General features: G+C 35.8%; 2 protein-coding genes across 2 annotated transcripts; both read right to left on the reverse strand.

Moving 5' to 3' along the window:
* Positions 1 to 681: 681 nt before the first annotated feature.
* Positions 682 to 3,484, reverse strand: LOC21388874 (disease resistance protein RPM1). Its single transcript, XM_024168713.1, has 3 exons — positions 2,862 to 3,484; positions 1,420 to 2,744; positions 682 to 1,355 (listed from the first exon to the last, which is right to left on the reverse strand). The coding sequence occupies exons 1-3, from the start codon at positions 3,482 to 3,484 to the stop codon at positions 682 to 684; spliced, it is 2,622 nt and encodes an 873-aa protein (XP_024024481.1).
* Positions 3,485 to 10,947: 7,463 nt separating this feature from the next.
* LOC21388876 (disease resistance protein RPM1) lies at positions 10,948 to 15,877 on the reverse strand. The gene is given in 6 exon segments (XM_024168706.1): positions 10,948 to 11,023; positions 11,813 to 13,620; positions 13,723 to 13,927; positions 13,929 to 14,643; positions 14,806 to 14,982; positions 15,631 to 15,877. Coding segments are annotated over 3 exon segments (2,418 nt in total). The 5' UTR covers positions 14,603 to 14,643; positions 14,806 to 14,982; positions 15,631 to 15,877; the 3' UTR covers positions 10,948 to 11,023; positions 11,813 to 12,081.
* Positions 15,878 to 16,748: the final 871 nt, after the last annotated feature.

Here is a 16,748-nt window from a genome sequence, read left to right on the forward strand (position 1 = left end):
AAATAACAAAGTACTGTGCAAATTCAACAACTTAATATAATAGGCAAATTCTCTGCATTGTCTGAGCAATGCTCTTTATTAGCAATACATACAAAGCTATAACAAAAATAGGAGTTCATATTCATAACAACATCAAACTGAAAATAAATACTTTGCAGACTCCATCACACCATGTTCTAAGCTCCTTTGGCACGCTTCCTTGAAGAAGAAAAGTAGGCGTTTAGCCGAACATGCTAGCAACAAAAAAAAAAAAAAAAAAAAAAAAAAAAAAAAAAAACAGAGAAAAATATTTTTGCATGTATGTTTTAAGAAGAGGAATTTTAAGCTTGTTCAAGCCATTTCTTAAAGAAATTAAGAAAACTATCATACTTATTGACAGGACATTGTATGCATGGTTTAATTGGTAATTCCAAGACAATTTCATATCTCAACAAAAGTGTATTTATACAATGACATGAAAATAAGTCTTGAAAATTCAGCAATCCTAGGAGAACATATTGACATCAACTTTCATTCAAACATGATAGAACTTGGAATTAGCTAGGTTCAAGAGGGAGGAATACTGGAACTTCGAAATTTAGGACCAAAGAATGAAGAACAATAAAAGAAAATGGTAGAGAAAGGAAAAGAAAACAGAACTCTTCTATAGTGGAGTGTACCTCTGTAACTTGACATCCCTGATTAACTGACTTGCTCTTGCAGAAGCTTCAACAAGTCAGAGCTACCGAGATTGTAGTCGTCAAAACTCCATCTTTTTTGCCTGTAATAATGGAAGGTGACGGAAGGTACATGCCGAATTTGACAGTAATCAGCGCCTCCATCCGGTTGCAAACAAACCACAAATTCCCTTGGCATGTCATAAATTCCAAGAGATTTGAGGTTTGTTAGGTGCTGAATATCGGAAGGCACCTGCTTCATCAGTGGACAAGGCCCAAAGTCGAACTTTTCTAAAAGAGGCAATGCTTTTCTGTCTATTTTAACCATCTTTAAACCTCCCAACTTGCATAATTTAAGTTGCTTGAGTTTCTGGAAACCGTCTTCCTCAAAATGCAATTCATCTCCTTCATATGTCTGATACATGTCAAGGAATGCCAAGTTGGGCAAACCTTTGAGGTATTGTAGTGGCTCGTCGATTAATCTCGAGAAATTTAACTGTAATCCCTGTAGATTATGAATCTCTGAAATCCACTTTGGCAACTGTTGTAGTCGACAATTCAGCTCTAGATAACGTAAAAGTGGCGGAGGAGATGAAATGTATTTTAAATCTAAAACTTCATCCTCATTGATGGAGTTCAAATATAACACCTCAAGGTGCTTCAGCTTCTCAATGGAGAGTCCAAAAGCCATGCCCATTTCTGCAGTCACTTTAGAAATGTCCAAACTTTTTAGCTTCTTTAGCATCTGCCTCTTTCATGAAACCAACTTTGTCGGAGTATGCTTCCACACTCGTTAGTGTTTGTAACTCCTCCAACCTTCCGATCCCTTCCCGAATCCTCACGCCACAATATGTCTCCAAACTGTATGGAATTTTCTCATCAAATGAATTAGCAAGGAGGTGTCGCAAATTCCTTAGTTTATTAACCTCAACCGGTAGCTCCCGCACTAAGGTATTTTGAACATCCAACGTTTGTAGATTGCGTAACTTACCAATGGACTTTGGAAGCACTTTCACCTCTGTACCTCCTAAACAAAGGTACTTCAAGTGGAACAAATTTCCTACCTCTCTTGGGAGACTACTGAGAGGAGAATCTTGAAATTCCAATACTTTCAAGAGTTTAAAATTTTCAAACAAATCCACTAAGAAAGACTTGGTACATTCCTTAACATTGAAAAGAAATACAGACCGAATCCCAGAATCTCGAACTCTTTCCAAAACATTTTCCGTAGTGTCATGAATTGAAACACGATGGCTCTTTTCTCCAAGACTGGACTTACTTTGATTTAAAGTTTGACAGGAGCACAATTCACCAGCTCTCGTTAAGATGCTATCATGCATCAAATCACGGACTTTACATGCTCTTATTACTCCAAATTCTATGTCAAACAAAACCAGGTTTCTTTGGATGAGCTCATTTAAGTATTCTTTAGCAACATCTTCTAATGTCATGTTCTTTCTTTCTTTAACAAAACCTTCAGCAATCCATAGATTATATAACACTACATCAAGAATTTGAAAGTCCTCGGGAAAGATGCCAAAATACAGGAAGCAAAGTTTGAGGTGGTAAGGTAGATCAAGATAACTTAGGGAGAGGATATTTGGAATATCAGTTTTTTCATATTCGGAATTGAGATTATTGAGCACATTTCTCCACTCAGAGGAGACTTTCTCTGTAGTCGACAACAGACCAGCTATGGTTGAAATAGCAAGGGGTAAGCCATGGCATTTTCTAATAATCGCATGCGACAATTGCTCCAACTCTTTGGGGGAACACCCCTCAAACTCACCACTTCGAAATGCCTTCTTGCAAAATAGCTTCCACGCCATTTCTGAAGACCAAGTTTGTAGCTCTTGGACAAGATCGTATCGGTTTTCATTGCAATAATCGGCAATACCAACATTACGAGTTGTGATAATTATCCTACTGCCTTTATCATTATTTGGCAAAGCAAATTTCATAAGTTCCCAAAGTTCTCTTTGCCAAACGTCATCAAAAACAATCACGTACCTCTTTGTTTGTAGATGTTTCTTCAAAAGACTAATTAGTTCTTCCCTGGTACAATCTTCATCAATTCTCTCCCCCACTCTAGATACATGCCTCATTATTATCCTCAGAAGCTTATTCATGTCATATGTCCGAGACACCGTGATCCAAGCGCGACAATCGAAGTGACCTTTCACGGATCCATCATTGTAGACTTACCTAGCAAGAGTTGTCTTGCCAATTCCACCTTGACCTACCAACGAAGTCACTGAGCGCAAGGATGGTCCTGCCGTCATCCTTCTCATAAGTTCCTCGAATGCGCCATCGATACAAATAATTTCATCTTCCTCCATGAAAAGCGATCTCAAGCGAGGATCATGTCCTTCAACATTCGTCATTCTACACCTTGCTCCGTGTTCCAAAGGTCTTAATCCGTATCCAATACCTCTATCCTTGATTTCACCCAGCACCTCTTTAATATCTTCAATCTCTGAAGCTATGTCATAACGCGGCCTCAAAGCTTTAATGCAGTGACCGACTTTGCGCAAAGAAGTAATAAATCCACCCTCACAGCGATTTTGTTCAGCATGATAAAGGTACTCATCAACCACATTCTCAATCCGCTCCGCTTGATTTCTTATTTGTTTCAACCACACTTTCGTCGCATCTCCCACTTCCCCTTTCTCCAATTTCGCCTCAGCATCTCTAAGGAAAGGCTGGATGATCTCCAGTTCATCTTTTAGCCTCTCGACTTCTTTCCGGACTCCTTTCAATGCTTTTGCCTCTTCAATCAGTAGCTCCAGCAATTTCTCAATGACAGGACTCAAGAACGTCTCTGCCATTAATTTCTTTCTTAGCTTCTGATCAACCAAGCAAACAATGGGAACTTTTCATCATACTTTGAATCCCATTACAAGTTCTGATAGCACTTGTAATTTCTTAAGGGAGAAGCCACAATGTGAAAGTGAAATAGAGCAATACCCGTATGCATTATTTTTCTCTGATTCTCTTTAAGCGGGTTCTAGCTGCCCAATACCACTTTTTCCTAACTTTTCTTTCACTAACACGCGTAAAACAAAATTTTTTTTTTTAAAAAGGCACACAGCAAAAGTAATATGGTAAAGCAATCAATAGCTGATCAGATAAGGTGAAGAAAAAATTAAAAAAAAAAAATTTGGCTAGAAAAATCAAAGACAAAGGAAAAGAGCGCTATTTGCTTTCATGATGGCAAGAATAAGATGATTTGATGCTAATAATATAATATAATATAGTGTACTAAATTGATTTTATCTCTTCCTTATAATTAGTTGGTTTACAGCTTTTCTTAAACTTTAAGGTACTAATTTATGTAAATATACTTTGACCTACATTAACTGTATTTACTCCATCAAAACATTTAATTAACAACTTTTTTTTTTCTTTTTTGGTGTCGAAGGTACACATTTGAAATTTCAATTTAAATCATGATTCATATGGATATAAGGGTGTAAAAAATGAGTCGAACCCAACAAACCCGCCAAGCCGACCCAACCCTAATTAAAAATAGTGGGATTTTTTTTTTCTTTTTGGTTGTACATATGCCAAACCCATAACGTACGGGTAAGGTACCGAGCCAGATTCATTGAACCCGAAAAAGGCCGACCCGGCCGAATGAAATTCTTACCACCCAATAAAAAAATCCCTAATTCACTCCTCCCTCTATCATTTTCACTCCAGCGCCGCAGTTTCTTCTCCGTTCTCTCTCTTGACGTGTGGCCTCTTCTCTCTCTCATTTCCCTCTCTCATTTTCTTCTCTCTCTTCAATCTTCTCACTTCCTTCCTCCGCCGTTTTTCACTTCTTCAGGTTTTCAGTTCTCACTTTCTCCACCGATTCTCAGTTGTCACTTCTCCTCTTCCACCGCCGAACGTCCAGTGGGTCTTCCTCAGCTGCCTCGGTGTCAGAAAAGGCACCTACGCCAGCCGCCTCTGCAACCTCCTCGGCATCCCCCACATCGCCACCGGCAATCTCGTCCGCGAAGAGCTCGATTTTTGTTCGACAGGCAGGCCTTTTGTTCTTATTTTCAATCTTGATTCAATTAATTTGGACTCAGATCTGTCCTTTTTCATTTTTTCGTTTTGATTTTGGATTTAGGGTTTATATCTAGTCGTGTTAACGAATCTAATCAGTCTATCGTCTACTGAAAAACTGTGTTTCTAATCAATCCGAACTGCCAACACCATCGATCGTGCCATCATTCTTGGCGAGCGGTCAGCATCAGCCCAAAGATGGAGTGGCTGTTCCTTCATACACATTTGGCTCAAGCAAATCTAGCTCGGCCCTTGTGTTCTCTTTCCCCTCAACGAGCAGTGCTGCAATCCAAAATGATTCTTCAGACATTAAGTTCAGCATTGGATCAGACAAGCTCAAGTTATCTTTCAGCTCAATAACGAAAGATGCAATCTGCTATTAACTGAGAGCAAGACAAGTCAATTTTTTTCCCTTCCTCTTCTCTTTAATTCTTAATTTTTAAGGTGAATTTGAAGTTAGAATTCATAAAGAGAATGATCCAAACATCGGGAAAGCCAGTAGTTGGAAATTTTTTTCTGAAAATATTAAATAACCAAATATTCTTAGTGTCTTCACTATAGCAGTTAATTTCCCTAATTATAGTTCTATAACAACAATTGGAGAGTTTTGTATGACGATACCAGTATTTTGGTCATTACATTCTAGTATATAATTGTCAAGTTTGTTGGGCATATTAAAGTTTTTTTTTGAGTAAAGCAGAACCTTCTGGAATCTAATAAAATCCCGACATTATCATCGGACAAACTTTGTTTTCCACCTTTATTGTTGGGCCTACAAAAGGACCCAGCGGGAGACTAGGGGAGTGACACATATGCCCGCCTAATCGTTCAAGCTCATACCAACTAATTTGTAAAATCAAGCCTACCCGAGGTAACCTAAAAGGTTACGGGTTTGTGAGCCGAGGAAGGTATTGCGGCCGAAAATTCTCTTACCCATTACTTGTGCGGCTGATAGGTCTAACCCGAGCCTACCTGCCCGAGTTACACCTCTATATGGATGTTTGAACAAGTCTATTGACCTTTACCACCAAAATAATGAAAAGGTCATTGCTATTATTTACATTACTTTTTTGGAAATCAATGACGGACAGTAATGGTCAGCAGGGCTACGTGCCCCACTCTTTTGAAAAAGTAAAATAAAATAAAATAAAGACATGACCCACATGTTTTCCAATCTTACGTATCTCCAATGTAATGTAAACTGTAAGGAGACGTTTGGTTCATAAATTAGAATAATAAAATTAGAATTATTTTCGATTTACGTGTATTTTTTGTGAGAGAAAACACTGTAGCGAATCATGAATCATGATTCGAATCGGGATACAAATTCCCCAACCAAACAACTCCTAAATTGCCCATATTAAAAGGGTTTTTTTTTTTCCGATAAACCTTCTTATTCGTAGTGTTAATTTTTTATCATTAAATATACTTAAAATCACATTGAATTATAATATATGTAGAACAAATAATTTATGATACTAATTTAACGGTTAAAAAATAAAAATTTATTGATAATTCATTTTTTCTAATCTTGCTAGAAAAACTCTCCACTTAAAAAACAATAATTATTTAATTAAATAGATGTGTGGTGGAGTGTTTCCCCAGTATTTCAGCTCCAGATGACTCGACAAAATCAGGCTTACCCTCACAAGATCTAGCAAATGCTTGCCTTCTAGATAGGTCCTGATGCAGAATGTGAAACCCGAGACTCCTATTTATCTTTGAGTATCATTAATTCTCTAATGAATAGTATATTTATGGAACAAATTCATGAATTAAGCTTGCTACATATTCAAATACTGAATCGACACTCAAAGAAATTATTTATCTTCTTCTTTTATCAACAAGGAGAGGATTCTATCTCGTAATATTAACATTTCATGCTACCTACTTCATCATGTCTTTAAAATACAAGGAATAAGATTTAGTAATCTCAAAATCCATATTGAGTAAGTCATAAGAAACAAATCCATAAATAAGAGTCTGCTTATAGCTCAGATTAAGATCATTTTATATATGATCTTTGGTAGACTCAATTAGAATTTTTATACTTAACGGAAATTATCTGAAATTCATATTGTATCTTGACTCAGTCCTACATAATCTCATTATGTAAAATACACTCATTCGATATTTCTCCATATCAACGATATAGATAAGCTCGTTCTATTCTTAATGGAAATGACATGTATGAATAATGTTTTAATTAAAAATTTTGAATTTTAATTAAATCCATTATGGACTAATTCGATTATTATCTTTAAATATTATCCTATAATATATAACATTTATATACAATATTTAAAATCACATAATGGTGAAATTTGTCAATGTTTATGAATACTATAAGAGATGCACATAGAATAATGAAAACTCAAATATTTTGTGTTAGCCTGATTTTAGTACAACATAACGAAACATCAACATTTCCCATGTAAGTCGTAAAACAACTTCATGTTATTAGCACTATGCATCATGAAGTAAAATAACTACATCAGTTCCTGATCATATAAACATCAAAAGAAAATCAACAATGTAGTGTGCAAATTCAACGATTTAATCACTGAACAGAATAGACAAATCCTCTGCCTTGGCCGCGCAAAGCTCATCATTGGCAATACAATACCAAACTAAAACAAAAACAGGAGTTCATATCCATAAGAACATCAAACTGGAAATATCTTTACAGACTCCGCACAATGACTGAAGAGAATAGATAAATCCTCTGCCTCGTTCAAGAGCAGAGTTTCTGGCTACTTTGGCACAATTCTAGGAAGAAAAGTAGCTTGAGCTGAACATCCCTAGCAGAAAAAAATTCAAAATCAATTTTCAAATTAGGGCTTACAAATATACATAGATGAAAATATCAGCAAATGTTTCTTAAGAAGAACAATCTTATAGAAAACTAAAATATTTAAGTGCGACACACCGGATAGTTGTTTAAGAAAATTATAATATTTGTAAGAGGACATTGTAGCACGGGTTAATTGCTAACTTTGACAAAATAAAAAGTTGGCCAGTCTTGGTCAGTGAATCCATTTTTTAACAAGAAATGTGTATTGATTTGATGACCAAAAAACAAAAGATCTAGTAAATTTGTTAGGAACCGTTAGTTGGGGGAGGGCATTAGTAGATTGTTAGTAGTGGTTAGAGGAAAGCTAGTAGTATAAAAGGGAGGGATTAGTTGTTAGTAAGGGAATGTCTGATTTGTAGAGTTCTGGGAATTGTTTTGGGCTTGGGAAACCAAGATAGGAGAGTTAGGCCCCGTTCATTTCGTCAATTCGAGTTTAGAATTCGAGTTTTGCTACAGTAAAAAGCTCTCAGAAACAGTCACATCTAACTTTTTTGCTACAGTAAAAAGCTCTCACACAAAATCACGTCTCAACTCGAATCAGCGAAGTGAACGGGCCCTTAGATAGTCTCTCGAACACTATCTCATTTAGGGTTTTCCTAATTGTTCTATCAGTACTTATCATCAATAGTGATTCTCTTTTATTCAAACTCCTATTGTTTAGATCATCTTTCTATCAAAACTCAACTCTGAGAGAAATATTAATATCTAGTTTTCTCATTCAAAAAGTAGAGAACTTAGCAATAACTTAGAATAATCTAGAACGCAATTGACGAGCTAAATATGAAGGACTAACCAGAAGGAAGAGGTCAATACATGAACATTGGGATTTTGTTGGAAAGAGAAAACGGAAAAAAAAAAAAAAAAAAAGAAGAAAAGAAGATGAAAGAGAAATAAAGAGAGAAAATAGGACAAAATATCCACGATTGTGATAATGGAAGGTGACGGAAGGCACATGCTGAATCTTCCAGTAATCAACGCCTCCATCTGGTTGCAAACGAAACACAAATTCCCTCTGACATGTCATGAATTGCAAAAGATTTCAGGTTTGTTAGGTGTTGAATATCGGCAGGCATCTCCTTCGTTAGTGCACAACGCCGAAAGTGAAACTCTCCAAGAAGAGGCAGTGCTCCTACGTCTACTTTAACCACCTTTAATCCTTTCAACTAGTTAAACTTAAGTTGCTTGAGTTTTTGAAAACCACCTTTCTGAAAATGCAATTCCTCTCCATCATGTGTTATGCAGAGGTATGCTATATTGGGCAACGCTTGGAGGCATTTCATTGGATCGTCGATAAACCTTGAGTCCTCCATCTGGTTGCAAACGAAACACAAATTCCCTCTGACATGTCATGAATTGCAAAAGATTTCAGGTTTGTTAGGTGTTGAATATCGGCAGGCATCTCCTTCGTTAGTGCACAACGCCGAAAGTGAAACTCTCCAAGAAGAGGCAGTGCTCCTACGTCTACTTTAACCACCTTTAATCCTTTCAACTAGTTAAACTTAAGTTGCTTGAGTTTTTGAAAACCACCTTTCTGAAAATGCAATTCCTCTCCATCATGTGTTATGCAGAGGTATGCTATATTGGGCAACGCTTGGAGGCATTTCATTGGATCGTCGATAAACCTTGAGTAACTTAATGACAATCCGTGTAAATTATGAAGCTCCGAAACCCAATTTGGCAATCGTTCTAGTCGGCAATTCAATTGGAGATAACGCAAAAAAGGAGGCGATGAAATGCATTTTAAATTTATAACTTCATCCTCGTTGGTTGAAGTCAAATTTAACCTCTCAAGGCGGTTCATTTTCTCAAGGACAACTCCCAGAGGCTCCCCCATTTCTGCAGTCACCTTTAAAATGTCCAAACGTTTTAGTTTCCTAAGCTTCTGCAGCTCTTTGACAAAACCAACTCCATCAGGGTATGCTTCCACCTTCTCTAGTGTTTGCAACTCCTCCAACATTCCGATTCCTTCACGTATCCTCACATCGCAATATGTATTCAAACTTGAATGGCCACTCTTAGCAATTGAAAAATGCGAAGGTGTCGCAAATTCCTTAGTTTTGTAATCTCGATCGGGAGCTCCGTCACTAAGGTGTTCCTAGCATCCAATGTCAGTAGAATGTGCGGATTACCAATGGATTTTTGAAGTACTTTCACCATAGCACTTGCTAAACACAAGTATTTCAGGTGAAACTCCCTACTTCTTTTGGGAGATTATCAAGAGGCACATTCTCAAAATCTAAGACTTCCAAAAGCTTAAAATTCTCAAACTACCTTGTACATTCCTTGAAGTCAAACAGAAAAACAGACCGAATGCTGGAATCCATAAACACTTTCCCAAGACATTTTCTGTAGTATCATGAATTGAGAGGCGATAACTGTTTTCTTCAAGATTGAGCTTACTTTAATTTATAGTTTGAGAAAAGCACAATTCACCTGCTCTAGTTAAGATGATATGCATCAGATCATGGACTTTACATACTCTTTCAACACCAAATTCTATTTCAAACAAAACTCTTTGGATGAGCTCATTTAAGTATTCTTCGGCTACGTCCTCCAATGTCTTGTTTCTTCTTGCTTTAACAAAACCTTGAGCAGACCGTAGTCTGTACAATGTACTTTCAGAAATCTTATGGTCTTCACCAAAGAAGCTAAAATATAAGAAGCAAGTCTTGAGGTGGTAAGATAGTTCTAGATAACATAGGGAGAGAATTTTCATAATATCAGTTCAATTTTCATAATATCAGTTCTTTCATACTTTGAACTAATATTGTTAAGCACCTTTCTCCATTCCGAATCAACTCTTTCTTTGGTTGACAAAAGACCGGCTACGGTCGAAATGACAAGTGGCAAGCTAGGCATTTGCTAACAATCTCACGAGACAATTGTAAATTCAGTTATGTTAATTTTCCTGCAACATTGGAAAATGGGCAAATGGGTAGCACTTTGTCAAATGAGGACTTATGCTCTTAATCTGATTTCCTTTGTTTGAAATGCTTGCACAATCAAATGGTATCCTCAGTTACTCTCTACTATTGATGGTTACACATATATATAAGTATACATACATATATATATATATATATATATATATATAAGTATACAACTCCATATTATTAGCACTACGCAAACAAAGTAAAATAATTACATTTGTTCCTGATCGTACAAACATCAAAGGAAAATTAACAATGTGCTGTTCCAATTCAAACAACTTAATCACTTAAGAGAACAGACAAATCCTTTGCCTTGTCTGAGCAAAGCACATTATTGGAAATACATACCAAACTGAAACAAAAATACGAGTTCACATCCATAAGAACATCAAACGGAAAATAAATAATTTGCAGACTCCATCACACATTGACTGAAGAGAATAGATAGATCCTCTGCCTCGTTCATGAGCAACGTTTCAGGCTCCTGTGGCACAATTCCAGGAAGAGAACTGGGGTTTGAACTGAACACGCTTAACAGAAAAAAAATGGAAAATTAAGTTCGTAACTGCACTTATAAATATACATCAGAGCAAAATATCAGCAAATGTTTCTTATTAGGGAAAGTGAACCACTTGTAAATAGTTAGTTAGGACTGTTAGAGCTAACTGTGGTTAACTTAGCTAATAACTACGGTTTAGTTTAAAAGTTTGTTAGAGGCAGCTGATTAGTTAATTGTAAAGACTTGTATTTAAATATGGTTTTGTACAATCATACTTAAGTGAACAACACCAGATAGTTATTTAATTTAGTCGTAAAAAAATTAAGACAAACAATCATATTTGTATAAGAATATTGTAGCACAGGTAATTGCTATATCCAATACACAATAAAAAGTTTACCAACCAATTTAATATCAAGAAGTGTAATGTTTTATGACGCAGCTGATTAGTTAATCGTATATTCAATAGCTCTCAGAGACATATTGCATTAAGTTTAATACGAAAATGAGAGAACTTAACATGAATTCAGAAGAATCTAGAATGCATTGTTATATTCTTATCTTCAATTCTGCTTTGCAATTGGCGAGCTAAACACATATAAAGGCTTTTTAAGTCGTTACTATCTAAAATGATCTGGGATAACCATAGCTTTCAATTTGCTTTCATATGGTAAAAATGAAGTATAGAAAACCAGAAGGAAGGGATCAATACTGGAAAAAGAATAGAAAATGAACGAGAAAATGAAGAAAGAAAAGAGAAAATATATATGCAATTATATTAGGAAAAACTCTTCTACAAAGGGGGGTTATAGGGGTGCACCTGCGTTACTTGACATGGTTTAACTAGCTTGCTCCTGAAGAAGTTGTAACAAGTCTGAGCTACCAAGCTTGTAGCATCCGTGATTGTGATAATGGAAGGTGATGGAAGGCACATGCTGAATCTTCCAATAATCAACGCCTCCATCTGGTTGCAAACGAACCACAAATTCCCTCGGCATGTCATGAATTGCAAGAGATTTGAGATTTGTTAGGTGTTGAATATCGGAAGGCATCTCCTTCATCCTTGTGCAATTCCCAAAGTGAAACTCTTCAAGAAGAGGCAGTGCTTCTCTCTTCTATTTTAACCACCTTTAATCCTTCAAACTTTAATAATTTAACTTGCTTGAGTTTTTCAAAATCACCTTTCTGAAAATGCAATTCCTCGCCTTCGTATGTACGGTACATGTGGAGGTATGATAAATTGGGTAAACCTTTGAGGCATTTAAGTGGCTCATCAATCAACCTTGAGTTTCTTAATGACAATCCCTGTAGATTATGAAGCTCTGAAATCCAATTTGGCAACTGATCTAGTCGACAATTCAATTGCAGATAACGTAAAAAAGGAGGAGATGAAATGCATTTTAAATTTATTACTTCTTCCATGTTGATTGAATGCAAAATTAACCTCTCAAGGTGGTTCATTTTCTCAAGGAACACTCCCAAAGCCTTCCCCATTTCTGCAGTCACTTCCGAAAGTTCCAAATGCTTTAGTGTCCTCAGCTTCTGTATCTCTTTCAAACAAAATACTCCGTCAGGGTATGCTTCCACTTTCTCTAATGTTTGTAACTCCTGCAACCTTCCAATTCCTTCAGGCATTCTCACACCACAATGTGAATTCGAACTTGATTGACGCTTCTTAGCAAATGAATAAATAAGCAGGTGACGCAAATTCCTCAGTTTAGTAACCTCGATTGCCAGCTCCGTCACTAAGGTGTTCCTAGCATCCAATGTCAGTAGATTGTGCAGATTACCAATGGATTTTGGAAGTACTTTCACCATAGTACTTGCTAAACATAAGTATTTCAGGTGAAACAGCTTCCCTACCTCTTTTGGGAGATTATCAAGAGGTGCATTCTCAAAATCTAAAACTTCTAAAAGCTTAAAATTTTCGAATCTCGTACATTCATTGACGTCAAAAAGAAAAACCGACCGAATCCTGAAATCTATGACTCTTTCCAAAACATTTTCTGTAGTATCCTGAATTGATAGGCGATAAGCAGTCTTTTCACCAAGACTGAACTCACTTTTACTTATGGTTTGACAAAAGCCTAATTCCCCTGCTCTTGTTGAGATGATATCATGCATCAAATCATGGACTTTACAATTTCTTTCCACACCAAATTCCAATTCAAACAAAACCAAGTTTCTCTGGATGAGCTCATTTAAGTATTCTTCGGCAACTTCTTCCAATGTTTTGTTTCTTCTTGCTTTAACAAAACCTTCAGCAGACCATAGTTTATATAATGTGCTTCCACAAATTTCAAAGTCTTCAGGATACATGCCAAAATATAAGAAGCAAGTCTTGAGGTGGTAAGGTAGATCTAGATAACTTAGGGAAAGAATTTTTGTAATATCAGTTCTTTCATACTCAGAACTAATGTTGTTGAGCACCTTTCTCCATTCAAAATCGACTCGTTCTTTGGTTGACAAAAGACCAGCAATGGTCGAAATAACAAGTGGCAAGCCTAGACATTTGCTAACAATCTCACGAGACAATTGCTCTAACTCTTGGGGACAACACCCTGCATACTCGTCACTTCGAAATGCCTTCTTGCAAAATAATTGCAAAGCGATTTCCGAGGACCAAGTCTATACCTCATGGACAAGATCACAAGGGTTTTCACGACAAATGCTAGCCACGGTGAAATTACGTGTCGTGATAATTATCCTACTGCCTTTATCTTTATTTGCCAAAGCATGTTTCATATCTTTCCAAAAATCTTTATGCCAAACATTATCAAAAACAATCATGTACCTCTTTGTTTGTAGATGCTGCCTCAAAAGACTAAATAACTCATCCATAGGACAATCTTCCTCAATTCTCTCCCCTGCTCCACCTACTTGCCTTATTGTGATCCTCAGAAGCTTCTTCATGTCGTATGACTGCGACACTGATCCATGCACGGCAATCAAAGTGAGCTTTCACCACTTCATCATTGTAGACTTTCCTAGCGAGAGTTGTCTTGCCAATTCCACCTTGACCTACCAACGAAATCACTGAGCGCATGGATGGTCCTTCAGTCAACCCTTTTATAAGTTCCTTCAATGGGCCATCAATACCAACAATTTCATCTTCCTCCATGAAAAGGGATCCGAGGCGAGGGTCGCGTGATTCAACATTACTTGTGCTGCTACTTGATCCTTGTTCCAGAGGTCTTAATCCATAGCCAACACCTCTGTCCTTGATTTCACGCAATGACTCTTGTATTTCTTTTATCTCGGAAGCTATGTCATAGCATGGTTTCAAGGTTTTGATGTAGTGACCAGCTTTGCGCAAAGAACCGATAAATCCACCATGATGGCGATGTTGTTCAACATGATAAAAGTACTCATCAGCTACATCTTTAATCCGATCTGCTTGCTCTCTTATTTGCTTCAGCCAAACTTTTGCAGGATCATTCACTTCTCCTTTCTCTGACTTCGCCTCCGCATCTCGAAGGAAAGGTTGGATGATCTCCAGTTCATTTTTCAGACTTTTGACTCCTTTGTGGACTCCTTTTACCAAATTTATTTCTTCAGCTAGTAGATCAACCAACTTTTCAATGACGGGACTCAAGAATGTCTCTGCCATTTCTGTCTCAGCTTCTGATCAATCAGGCGAGCAATGGAAACCTAATTACATCCCATCACAATTTTCTAAATATGCATAACTAACAAAGCATGAATTAGAAGAGAAACAGAAAAGGTTATCTCAAATAGCCTATAATTTGCTATATTATTTACTCTAATCTTATGTTTCGTGTTTAAATTTATCTACCAAATGAGTAGTGGTACCTGGAAAAGCGGCCTTGCATAATGGAACAGAGCATTTTCCTTCTTTTCCTCTCCTCAATGGGCTTCTTCTACATTATTCAACAGGACTATGCCTTCATCTCATTTGGCAAGTCAAGTAGTTGACTTTTGCAAGTTCTTTGGTAAAATCACATTGCATATTCCTAGAAGCTGCTTGTTCTGTCGTTTACATGGGGGGAAACAGAAATTAAAAAAATTATATATATATATAAAGATATCATTGTAAATTGAAACTGCTTTGAGTTCTTGGACCACTTTTCTTTCTTTAAAATGGTGATCTCTGGTGTTATTCAAGTCATTCTAAAAAGCCAATTAATTTCTTTTTCCACTTTAAAAATATCATATAGTTTTTTATCCAATAATAACAACACAATATAATTATTTTCTTCCGTAATGATATAGTTAATTGCTAAAATAATAGCAACTTGTTAGATTAAAAGCTTGAGAGAGCAGTTTAAAACGGGAAATGCGTACCTATCATAGGGTACTTTTCATTTAGCAAAAATAATAAAATAAAATAAAATAAAATAACCATGGGTTACTTTTCGTTTTTCCTTTTTGTTTCTGTGAGGGACATTTCTTGTTTACCCAATACAATTTTATTCAGCAAATATATATATATATATATATATATATATATCACAAATCTGAAATGGAATTTACTAGTCGCCACTTTTCAAGCAACTCAACTTAATTCGATTTTGACCCCATGAGAGGAAAATCCATATTTGAGAATTAAAAAATAAAACAAATATGTGATTAAAAAAAAAAAAACAATAACTAACTCGTGGATATGAGATTTCTAACCTCTCCAAGCCGCGACCAGCTAGAAAACACCGGTGCCGGAGAAGAAGCGCGTCAAGAGGGCCCACTAGGGACTAGATCAAGTAAAGAAACCCAGCTTACGAGGGCCCACTATAAAAGAGCAGAAAAGTGGAGGCGATCTCTTATTGCCATCTGCTTCTAAAAAGATTGGAATGAGATCTTACCAGACTTCACTCGAAAAGAGATTCCCAACCAAAAAAGAAGAAAAATTGCTCACTTTCTAAGAAGAGCTCAGCTATGACTAGAGAAGACTCAAGTGACAACTAAAAGACGTTTGTAAACTATAACTAACGAGAAGCGCTTCTTACATTTGACACCGTTAACTTGCGTTTGTTTTGTAGATTTGTAAATCGTAATTTATTATAGTATTATTTTTTATAAAAAACACACATAAATTAAAAATAATTTTAAATTATAATTCTGAATCTAAATATTTATCATAGTTTAGTTTTTTTTTCTCCGTTTCTTTTTCTAATTTTGTGTCAGGAATAATTTTTGATCTCGCATTATGTAGAACTTGTTCAGTTGCATTTTTAAGTTATGGTGACTTAAGTATAGATCTTGAGTTAAATTTGAGTTGAAGTTGTAATTTAAATTTTTGTTTAGATGTACACATTTGAGTTATAGTTTGGATTGAGAATCTATTTGAGTTTGTGTTTGGGTGGATCAAAACATGAATTTGTATTTAAATAGTATTTTAATAAAAACTCAATAGTGATGAAAAATTTTAATAGAATATATGGATGATGTTTTATTTGTCTTTTCGTTGTGAACGCATAAAAAAATCATCTCAATTGAAATTAAAACTTAAATTTTACAAAAGAACGTGAACTTGAATAAAGTTGTAATTTGATTTTAAACTTTTTTTTGAGTTTTGATCCAAAAGAATAAGCCCGTAATTTCTTTAAAAATTAAGTCTACTAATTAGAACAAGAGAAAAAAAAATTGAAAAATCATATAAAAAATTAAAATTATATAAGAGTTTTTGACAAAAAAAAAAATTTAAGGCCTCGTTCATTTCACCGATTCGAGTTTTCAGTTTTAGGTTTCTACAGTAAAAAGCTCTCAAAAAATGTCACATCTAATTTTTTTTCTACTAC

This window comes from Morus notabilis, unplaced genomic scaffold (assembly GCF_000414095.1).
Source record: "Morus notabilis unplaced genomic scaffold, ASM41409v2 Scaffold1181, whole genome shotgun sequence".
Taxonomy (NCBI): domain Eukaryota; kingdom Viridiplantae; phylum Streptophyta; class Magnoliopsida; order Rosales; family Moraceae; genus Morus; species Morus notabilis.

Coding starts and splice junctions, on each gene's coding strand:
- LOC21388874 (XM_024168713.1), bottom strand. CDS start 3,484: ATGGCAGAGACGTTCTTGAGTCCTGTCATTGAGAAATTGCTGGAGCTA. Junction 2,745..2,861: donor GGCAAGACAACTCTTGCTAG/GTAAGTCTACAA, acceptor GCATGTATCTAG/AGTGGGGGAGAGAATTGATG. Junction 1,356..1,419: donor AGCATACTCCGACAAAGTTG/GTTTCATGAAAG, acceptor AAGTGACTGCAG/AAATGGGCATGGCTTTTGGA.